At 42.0% G+C, this 11,336-nt stretch overlaps 1 protein-coding gene across 1 annotated transcript; it reads right to left on the bottom strand.

Annotated features, from left to right (window-relative positions):
* Positions 1–314: 314 nt before the first annotated feature.
* LOC308239747 (ubiquitin carboxyl-terminal hydrolase BAP1-like) lies at positions 315–2,199 on the bottom strand (the record flags this gene model as incomplete). Its single annotated transcript, XM_080652557.1, is given in 2 exon segments — positions 315–1,152; positions 1,156–2,199. Coding segments are annotated over 2 exon segments (1,596 nt in total), but the record flags the coding sequence as incomplete, so codon positions are not given.
* Positions 2,200–11,336: the final 9,137 nt, after the last annotated feature.

Genomic DNA, 11,336 nt, shown 5'->3' with positions numbered 1-11,336 from the left:
CACTTCTCTCTGCTCAGGCCATGGGACCCCAGGAGGTTGCTCACCTGACCCCCACTGGGACACCCCACTCCCAACCTAGCCCAGAATCCAGGTCCCTGAGTTTGGAGCTCTCCCAGGAGGAATGAAGAGCAGACCTGGCTTCCTCACAAGAGACAACTGGCCGCTACAGCTAGAGCAGCAGGCCCAAGCCACCCAGGCCCCACCAGGACGGCAATTGTTAGGAGAGAAAGCAGAGTCAGGAAGCTGGCTATGTCAACACAGTGGTGGCAAAATGGGCCAGAGCCCAGAAAAAATAGACGTCTCTGTAAGTAAAATATATATTCTGCTGCCCAGGCAGAAAGGCCAGGTCCTGCAGCCCACAGCCGGCTGTGGAGGAAGCTGCAGCACCTCGCTTTCCCAGCTCCAGCTGCTACTTCCTGAGCGCTATGGGCTTAACCTACCTGAGCACAATGCAGGGAATCCTGGCCTGGCTTCTCTTTCCAGGGTCTGAGCTCTCTGCCTGGAACTATTCAGTAATACTGGGAAGGGGGAGTGGGGCAGGGAAGGGGCCCTGGTGAGGCCACGAGGCAAGAGCAGGCTGCAGAGTTGGGGCCAGCATCCTCATTGGCACTTGGCCTTGTAGTGGCGTGAACGTTTCCGCCGGTCAGGCTTCCACTGCTTGTGGAGCCGGCCAATGCTGATGCCTTGGCGCTGCCACACTGAGATGTTCTGCTCTACCAGGTTGGCCAGCATCCCTTCTTGAGCTAGCATGGAGATGAACGTGCAGATGAACTCGTCATAGTTGTGTGTCCTTCTCTGGTCGTCAATCTTGAACTTCTTCCTCTTCTCCACTTCTTCCTTGAGGCAAGCTTCATAGTTTGCAATTTCAGCCTCCACACACTTCAGCAGTGCCAGCAGCTCCTTGGGTGAGTACTTCTCCCCACTCAAGGGCTCACTGGACCTGGCCAGCCCAGACTTCTCTCTGCCATCTGCAGCTTCCACCACCTCCTTCTCCTCTGTGCCACCGGACCCCTGGCTGCCCTGGCTTGTTCTGCTGGAGGGCAAGGAACCCTTCCCACCCTCTGTCAGTGCCAGGGGACCCAGCACACTATCCTCAGCCAAGTGCAGCAGGCCCGTGCTGATGACAGGACCCAGGTCACGTACAGCCTGATTTTAGCATATACAGTCAACACGCAGCAGGCTGTCATCCTCTCCAAAAAGTACCTTGGAGATGTGGGAGGTGACAGGGCTGGAGGGCTGTGTGGGGTTGGATGAGCGAATGGGCAAGCGCAGTGGTGAGTTGAAAGCGCTGCCAATCTCAGAGGCTGTGTCTGTGCTCTCATTGCTGGGGGTGGGCGACGGCTGCGAGTGCATGGGTACTGCCACAGCCGGACTCCCAGCGCCGCTGCTGTTCTTGATGGACAGGGGGATTGAGAGGTCTTTCTGGGACTCTTTGAGCTTCTCGGCCAAGACATTCATAGTGTTGGGCTGCAGCACCGACAGCTGCCCTTCCCCGGAACCACTCAATGGCCCTGGCTTTCCTGGCCCTTTTCGCTTGTACCTGATGGCAGGGTTGGTGTTCTGTACATTGTCCTCCTCATCATCCTCATAGTCATCCTCATCATCTGAGTACTGCTGGGGTGGGCGAACTGGAACTTGGCTATGGCCCATACCTACTGCCAGGTCTTCCTCCTCCTGCATGGGTGACTTGGCATAGTTGTGATTGTCCAGAAAAGCTGGCAGCCGCTGGACGATGGGAGTGGGGTTGGAGGGAACACCATTGAGGCTGCTCCCTGAAGGTTTCACCACCAGCTTGGGTTTGCTGGGAGGGCTGTGGGTCAGGGCTTGTGGGCATGAACCAGCCACCTCCTCCACACCATCTGTGTGGGTGCTCTCAGAGGACACTGGGCTCCTGCTCGCTTCCAGAGCCACGGGGGACTTGCCACTGGCTGGTTTGGACTCCTCAAGCAGCTGTGACTCTTGAGACTTGTGGGTCTGAATCAGCTCTCGTTGTGTTACCCTGATCACCTGTTGCAGGGCCTCCAGTATTATCTGATGGTTCACCTTGAGGCCATGCAGCCTGGCCTCATACTTGATCCTGCAGTCAGGCACCACTGCCATCAGGTTGAAGCAGATGTCATGGTAGGGCTCCCCTGCAGTGGCGAGGCCGATATACTCCATGATGACCCGCCAGGCCTTGTCTGTCCACTCCTCACCCTCACCCCAGGAATATCAACATGTTTATTAAAAACCCATGCTAAATATCATACATACATTATTCATTTAATTATCACACAACTGCTAAAATGGGTACTGCATCATTTCCTCATGTTATAGGCAGTGGTTCTCAACCTTTCTAATGCTGTGACCCTTTAATACAGTTCCTCATGTTGTGGTGACCCCCAACCATAAAATTATTTTCGTTACTACTTCATAGCTAATTTTGCTACTGTTAATGAATTGTAATGTAAATATCTGTGTTTTCCGATGTTCTCAGGCTCTACAGCAGCGGTTCTCAACCTGTGGGTCGCAACCCACAGGTTGATAACCGCTAGCAGGGTCACCTAAGACCATCGGAAAACTCAGATATTTACATTACAATTCATAACAGTAGCAAAATTACAGTTATGAAATAGCAACGAAAATAATTTTATGGTTGGGGGTCACCACAACATGAACTGTATTAAAGGGTCGCGGCATTAGAAAGGTTGAGAACCACTGCTCTAGTTGATATCTGACCTTTCAGTCCACAGATTGCCTCATCAGCTGTGTTTCATTTGCCAATTCCGGGTGGGTATTGTGCAATTCAGCTGTTCCTTCTATCTGCTCTGTGAGAAGGCACAGAGCCCCTCCATGTATTCGCACTGCTTTGTCTCCCCCTAGACAGACTTTTTAGGCTCCTGCAGTCAGGGAGGCTGGAGTCCTGGTGTTTGTGGGTTCTCAGTTGAGGCAGCTGGTCCCTGGATGTTGTGGTTGGAGGGTCCCAGGAGGTATCTGTGGTCTCCCTGGTTGAAGGTAAGGCTGGGCTTCTGATCATAGCCGGTCTCCCCTTCAAGATGGCGCCATCTCTGCAGCAGAGCTGGCCACTCCAGGAGAGATTTCAGCAGCAATAGAGGCTGCCCAGCCAGGAGAGCCCTGTCTGCCAGTCCCCAACAGTCCCATGGAATATAGCTGTCCCTCACTCACAAATACAGATACTCCTCGCATGTCCACACTCTCCTTTTGTTCTCTCACTCACACACTATCTTGCAGCCTGCCGTCCTGTCAGCAGCCATCTTGGATCTTGGCACATGATGTTTGTATTCTGCTTTTTCTAATTAACATTATTTCATGTAGACATTGCAACACATCAACACAAACCACCTGCTTGATGCTCTAATGGCTGTTTAGTAAACCATGGAGTTGATATGCTATTTTTGGCTTAGTCAGTCCCCTTACTGTTGGGCATTTGGGTACTTCCAATTTTCACTTATTTATAAATGGCTGTGCTATAAATATCCTTATAATATTAGGTTTTGTTTTTCAGATTATTTCTTCAGGATATTGTACCATAAGTAAGATTACTAGGTCAAGTGTAGGCACTTGTATAAACCTTCGTATCATTCAGTAGCTTCTGCCTGAATCCACCATTCACAGAGCCACCCAACAATTCCAGTTGAGTTTATTTGTTTTCATAACTAAAATATTGTCATTTATAGTTTTAGAGAATTTTTAAACTTTTTAAAAACTTTCTTATCCAGAATTAAGAATTTGAATTTGTGCTAGTGGGATGACCAGATCTTTCAAGAAAAACATACATTAAATACTTATTTAAAATTAAGAATTTTATTTGCACCCTATGGGTAGCCCGTGTGAGTTACCCAATAGCCTATGGTCATCAGACATGGGACTGAGCTCAGTCAGAGCCCCCTGAGCTGCCATCCTCCCATGTGCTTGTCTGGGACTGGCTGATTTAGGTTTTTTTTTCCTTTTAATTTGGTGAACTGAAATAATTTTTTATTGCATTAAGATAGATTTTTTTTATACTCATTCATTCATTCATTCATTAAACAAACATTTCTTGACTAATCCCCATTTCCCAAGCATTGTACAAGTAATCTATACAGTTGTCCCAAGTTACACATGACTGGTTAAATATGACCTTTAGGCACACCTGGCCAAGTTCTGGCAAGCATAGTCTTCACCTCCAACAGTGCACCATTTATATGAAAATTTTAAATTACAGACACAATTATTTACATGCTGAGTTCCATGCCTTCACAAGGGCTCAAGCTGTCAGCATAATATATCTCATTACAACCAGCACTGAGTATGGAAAGGATTGTTTTTCAAGACTGTGAGTGCAAAATATCAATTAGTCATAGGAGAGAACAGTTAGTTGGCATGTGTTCAAGATTTTGCACCTTTGGGAGGGAGGGGAAATGTATTTACTTGATCTTTTATAGCTGAATCAAATGAAAAAGGAGATAACAAAACCACTCAATTTGGGTTTGTTGATTCTTTAATCGGCTTCTCAATTAACTGCAGATGCATGCAGAGAACAGAGCCAGCCAGGAAGGTGGTCTTTTCAATATGACTGTAATATTCACTAGGAGCATTACTGCACTTGGGCAGGAGGCTACAGAAATCAATAGCTGCTTTCTGGGGCTTCCATCCCAGGAACTACAGCTGCCCTGGATAAACTACCTCTCCTCATGTCACTTTTTGATTTCTTTCCTCAAACAAGAGAAAGGCCAGGTTCAACAAATATTGACTGAGCTCCCACCAAGTGTGGGGCTCTGGGGTGGAGACTGGAAGGGTGGTTAACGTATGTAAAATTTTGTAAGGAGTTCTAACCTGATGATCCTATTTGCTCCTGTAGAGGAATTATGACATTGAGTGTTTTGAATTTTTGAGACATCTGGGAATGTGAATATGAACTGGATATTAGATGATGACAGGGAATTGTCATTAATTGTATCAGCTATGAATATGGTAATCTGGTTTTCTAAAAAAATGTCCATATATTTTAAAAGGTATCCTGAAGTACACTGGGGTGAAAGGACACAACTTTGGCATCTGCTTTAACATAGTGTAACCTAAGGTTGAAGGTGAAATAGATGAAGCAAGTATAGCCAAATCATAATTACTATTCAAGCTGGGTGATGGATCAATGGGATTTCACTGTACATTTTTTTATTTCTGCATATTTTTAAAAAATTTTCCTAATAAAAGGAGTTTTTATTTTCATTTATTTACTTTTTAATAAATCTTTATTGTTCAGATTATTACAATTGTTCCTCTTTTTTCCCCCCATAGCTCCCCTCCACCCAGTTCCCATCCCACCCTCTGCCCTTACCCCCCCAACTGTCCACATCCATAGGTGTACGATTATTGTCCAGTCTCTTCCCGCACCCCCCACACCCCTTTCTCCCTGAGAATTGTCAGTCCACTCCCTTTCTATGCCCCTGATTCTATTATATTCACCAGTTTATTCTGTTCATCAGATTTTTTATTCACTTGATTTTTAGGTTCACTTGTTGATAGATATGTATTTGTTGTTCATAATTTTTATCTTTACCTTTTTCTTCTTCTTCCTCTTCTAAAGAACACCTCTCAGCATTTCATATAATACTGGTTTGGTGGTGATGAACTCCTTTAGCTTTTTCTTATCTGTGAAGCTCTTTATCTGACTTTCAATTCTGAATGATAGCTTTGCTGGGTAGAGTAATCTTGGTTGTAGGTTCTTGCTATTCATCACTTTGAATATTTCTTGCCACTCCCATCTGGCCTGCATAGTTTCTGTTGAGAAATCAGCTGACAGTCATATGGGTGCTCCCTTGTAGGTTACTGTTTTTCTCTTGTTGCTTTTAATATTCTCTCTTTGTCTTTTGCTCTTGGGATTTTAATTATGATGTGTCTTGGTGTGGTCCTCTTTGGATTCCTTTTGTTTGGGGTTTTCTGTGCTTCCTGGAGTTGTAAGTCTATTTCTTTCACCAGGTGGGGGAAGTTTTCTGTAATTATTTCTTCAAATAGGTTTTCAGTATCTTGCTCTCTCTCTTCTTCTGGCACCCCCATAATTAGGATGTTGGTATGCTTGAAGTTGTGCCAGAGGCGCCTTACACTATCTTCATATTTTTGGATTTTTTTTTCTTTTTTCTTTTCCGGTTGGGTGTTTTTTGCCTCTTTGTGTTTCAAATCTTTGACGTAATTCTTGCGATCCTCTAGTCCAGTGGTTGGCAAACTCATTAGTAAACAGAGCCAAATATTAACAGTACAGCGATTGAAATTTCTTTTGAGAGCCAAATTTTTTAAAATAAAACTTCTTCTAATGTCACTTCTTCAAAATAGACTCACCCAGGACATGGTATTTTGTGGAAGAGCAACACTCAAGGGGACAAAGAGCCGCATATGGCTTGCGAGCTGCAGTTTGCCGACCACTACTCTAGTCTGCTGTTGGATCTCTGTATATTATTATTATATTTTTTCCTTTTTATATATTTTTATTAAGATAATATATGTGTACATATCTTACCATTGCCCCCCCACCCCACTCCCATGCATGCCCTCACCCCCCAATGTTTTGCATCTGTTGGTTACTCTTATATGCATGCATACATGTCATTTGGTTGATCTCTTATTTCCCCCACCTCTCCCTAACCTTCCTGCTGTAATTTGACAGTCTGTTCGATGCTTTACTGCCTCTGTATCTATCTTTTTGTTCATCAGTTTATAATGTTTTTTATTATCCACAATTGAGTGAGATCATGTGGTATTTTTCTTTCATTGACTGGCTTATTTCACTTAGCATAATGTTCTCTAATTCCATCCAGGTGCTTACAAATGGTAGTAATTCCTTCTTTTTTATGGCAGCATAGTATTCCATTGTGTAGATGTACCATAGTTTTCTGATCCAGTCATCTGCTGACGGGCACCTAGGCTGTTTCCAAATCTTAGCTATTGTAAATTGTGCTGCTATGAACATAGGGGTGCATATATCCTTTCTGATTGGTGTTTCTAGTTTCTTAGGATATATTCCTAGGAGTGGGATTACTGGGTCAAATGGGAGTTCCATTTTCAGTTTTTTTAGGAAACTCCATACTGTTCTCCACAGTGGCTGCACCAGTCTGCATTCCCACCAGCAGTGCACGAGGGTTCCTTTTTCTCCACATCCTCGCCAACACTTGTCGTTTGTTGATTTGTTGATGATAGCCATTCTGACAGGTGTGAGATGGTATCGCATTGTCGTTTTGATTTGCATATCTCGGATAATTAGTGACTTTGAGCATGTTTTCATGTGTCTCTTGGCCTTCCTTCTGTCTTCTTTCGAAAAGATTCTATTTAGGTCCGTTGCCCATTTTTTTATTGGATCCTTTATCTTCCTTTTATTAAGTTGTATAAGCTGCCTGTAGATGTTGGAGATTAAAACTTTCTCAGTGATAACATTGGCAAATATGTTCTCCCACACAGTGGGCTTTCTTGTTTTTTTGTTGATAGTTTTTTTCCTGTGCAAAACCTTTTTATTTTGATGTAGTCTCATTTATTTATTTTCTCTTTGGCTTCCATTGCCCTAGGGGCAGTATCAGTGAAAAAGTTCTTTTGGCATATGTCTGAGATTTTGCTGCCTGTGGATTCCTCTAGTATTTTTACGGTTTCCCATCATATGTTTAAGTCCTGTATCCATTTTGAGTTTATTTTTGTGTATGGTGTAGGTTGGTGATCTAGTTTCATTTTTTTGCATGTATCTGTCCAATTTTCCCAACACCATTTATTGAAGAGACTGTCTTGACTCCATTGTATGTTCATGCCTACTTTGTCAAATATAAATTGAACATAGTGGTTTGGGTAAATATCTGGATTCTCTATTCTATTCCATTGGTCTATATGTCTGTTCTTGTGCCAGTACCAGGCTGTTTTGAGAACAGTGGCTTTGTAATACAGCTTGAAAACTGGTATTGAGATCCCACCTACTTTGTTCTTCTTTCTAAGGATTGTTGTGGCTATTCTGGGTCTTTTTTTATTCCAGATGAATTTTTGGAGAGTTCTTTCTAGGTCTGTGAAAAATGCCGTTGGTATTTTAATTGGGAGTGCATTGAATCTATAGATTGCTTTGGGTAGTATGGACATTTGAATGATGTTGATTCTACCAATCCATGAACATGGTACGTTCTTCCATCTGTTTACGACTTCCTCTAACTCCTTTTTCAGTGTCCTGTAGTTTTCCGCATATAGGTCTTTTACCTCCTTGGTTAGGTTTATTCTTAAGTATCTTAATTTTTTGGTGCGATGGAAAATGGGATTGCTTATTGAAGTCTCTCTTTCTGTAAGATCACTGTTGCTGTATAGAAATGCCATAGATTTATTGGCGTTAATTTTGTATCCTGCTACATTGCCGAATTCATTTATTAAGTCTGTTAGTTTTTTGATGGAGTCTTTCGGGTTTTTTATGTACAATATCATGTCATCTGCAAATAAGGACAGCTTTACTTCTTCTTTTCCAATTTGGATGCCTTTTATTTCTTCTTCTTGTCTAATTGCAATGGCTAATACTTCCAGTACTATGTCAAACAGGAGTGGTGAGAGTGGGCATCCCTGTCTTGTTCCTGTTCTTAGGGGAAATGGTTTTAGTTTTTGCCCATTGAGTATGATGTTAGCTGTGGGTTTATCATATATAGCTTTTATTATGTTGAGGTATGATCCCTCTATTCCCACCTTGTTGAGAGTTTTTATCAAGAAAGGGTGTTGGATTTTGTCAAATGCTTTTTCTGCATCAATTGATATGACTATGTGATTTTTATCTCTCAATTTGTTTATGTGATGTATCTCGTTAATTGATTTTCAGATATTGTACCATCTTTGCATTTCTGGGATAAACCCTATTTGGTCATGGTGTATGATCTTTCTGATGTACTGCTGGATCCGATTTGCTAGAATTTTGTTGAGGATTTTGGCATCTACGTTCATGAGGGATATTGGGTTGTAATTCTCTTTCATTGTGTTGTCTTTATCTGGTTTTGGTATTAGGGTGATGGTGGCTTCATAGAAGGAGCTTGGAAGTATTCCTTCCTCTTGAATTTTTTGGAATAGCCAGAGGAGGATAGGTTTTAGTTCTTCCTTGAATGTTTGATAAAACTCTCCTGTGAAGCTGTCTGCCCTGGGCTTTTGTTTGCCGGAAGCTCTTTGATGACTGCTTCAATTTCTTCCATAGTTACTGGCATATTGAGCTGTTTAGATTCTTCCTGATTGAGTTTTGGAAGGTTATATTTTTCTAGGAATATGTCCATTTCCTCCAAGTTGTCCAGTTTGTTGGAATAGAGTTTGTCGTAGTATTTTTTAACAATCCTTTGTATTCCGGCAGGATCTGTTGTTATTTCACCTCTTTCATTTCTGATTTTGTTTATTTGGGTCCTCTCTCTTTGCTTCTTGGTGAGCCTGGCTAGAGGTTCACCAATCTTGTTTATTCTTTCAAAAAACCAGCTCTTGGTTTTGTTGATCTTTTGTATTGTTTCTTTGGTCTCTATGTCGTTTATCTCTGCTCTGATCTTTATTATTTCCTTCCTTCTGCTTACACTGGGCTTTTCTTCTTGCTCTTTTTCTAACTCTTTGAGTTGTAGGGTTAGGTAATTTATTACCATTGTTTCCTGTTTTTTGCTGTAGGCTTGTAGAGCTATGAACTTCCCTCTCAAGACTGCTTTCGCTGTGTCCCATAGATTTTGGATTGTTGTGTTTTCGTTGTCATTTGTTGCCATGATGTTTTTTATTTCTTCTTTGATCTCTCTGGTAACCCAGTCATTGTTCAATAGCATGCTGTTTAGTCTCCATGTGTTTGATTTTTTTGGATTGTTTTTATTGTAGTTGATTTCCAGTTTTACACCACTGTGCTCTGAGAAGATGCATGATATGATTTCTATGTCCTTGAATTTGAAGAGACTTTTCCTATGACCCAACATATGGCCTATCTTTGAAAATGACCCATGTGCACTTGAGAAAAATGTATATTCTGTGGCTTTGGGGTGAAATGATCTGAAGATGTCAATTAATTCCATCTGGTCTAGTGAGTCATTTAGGATTGATGTTTCTTTGCTGATTTTTTCTTTAGAGGATTTGACCAATGGTGATAGTGGGGTACTAAAGTTTCCTACTATGATTGTATTGCTGTCAATCTCTCCCTTGTTATCCTCCAGGAGGTTTTTTATGTATTTCGGAGCTCCTGTATTGGGTGCATATATGTTTTCCAGAGTTATTTCTTCTTGTTGGATTGCTCCCTTTAGTATTATGAAGTGGCCTTCCTTATCTCTTGTTATGTCCTTCACTTTGTGATCTAATTTGTCAGATATAAGTATTGCTACCCCAGCTTTTTTTTCAGTTCCATTTGCCTGGAATACCTTTTTCCATCCCTTCACCCTCAGTCTGTGTGCATCTTTTTTTCTGAGGTGGGTTTCTTGTAGACAGCTGATATATGGGTCTTGTTTTCTTATCAAATCCATTACCCTATGTCTTTTGATCGGGGCATTCAATCCATTTATTTTTAAAGTTATTATTGATAGGTACTTATTTGTCGCCATTCCTATTCTTTACACCTGTGTTCCTTCTTCGCTTCCTATTTCATTTTTTTACAGCAAACCCTTTAGCATTTCTTGCATTGGTGGTGTGGCAGTAATAAATTACCTTAGTCCTTTTTTGTCTGTGAAGCTCCTGATTGCACCTTCAATTTTGATTGATAGCATTGCTGAGTACAGTTTCTTGGATTCAGACCCTTCCTTTGCATGACTTTGTGTATTTCATTCCATTCCCTTCTGGCCTGATGAGTTTCTGTTGAGAAATCAGTTGCTAGTTTGATGGGGGTTCCTTTTTATGTAACTTTCTGTCTCTCTCCTGCCTCTTTTAAGATTCTTATTTTGTCATTGGTGTTTGCCAATTTTATTATAATGTTCCTTGGCGTCAGTCTTTTGGGTTTCATTTTGCTTGGGACTCTGTGAGCTTCTTGGATTTGTGTGGGGTTTTTCTTCGCTATATCAGGGAAATTTTCTGTCATTATTTCTTCAAACAGGTTTTCTATTCCTTGCTCAGCTTCCTTTCCTTCTGGAACCCCTATTATGCGGATGTTGTTTTGTTTCGTGTTGTCACAAACTTCCCTTAGATTCTCCTCCTCCTTTTTAATTTTTTTTCTAGAAGCTTCTCTACTTGGGTATTTTTTCCCATCTTGTCTTCTAGCTCACTGATGCAGTCCTCTGCTTCTTCTTGTCTACTCTTGATGCTTTCTATTGAGTTCTTTACAGCGGCAATGTCATTTTTCATTTCTTCTTGGTTCTTCTTCATTTCCTCTTGGTTCTTACTCATATTGTCGAATTTGTCTTCCATTCTTTTCAGCCACCTTA

This window comes from Plecotus auritus, assembly GCF_963455305.1.
Source record: "Plecotus auritus genome assembly, chromosome: X".
Classification (NCBI taxonomy): Eukaryota; Metazoa; Chordata; class Mammalia; order Chiroptera; family Vespertilionidae; genus Plecotus; species Plecotus auritus.
This window is presented reverse-complemented; position numbering and strand designations above follow the sequence as displayed.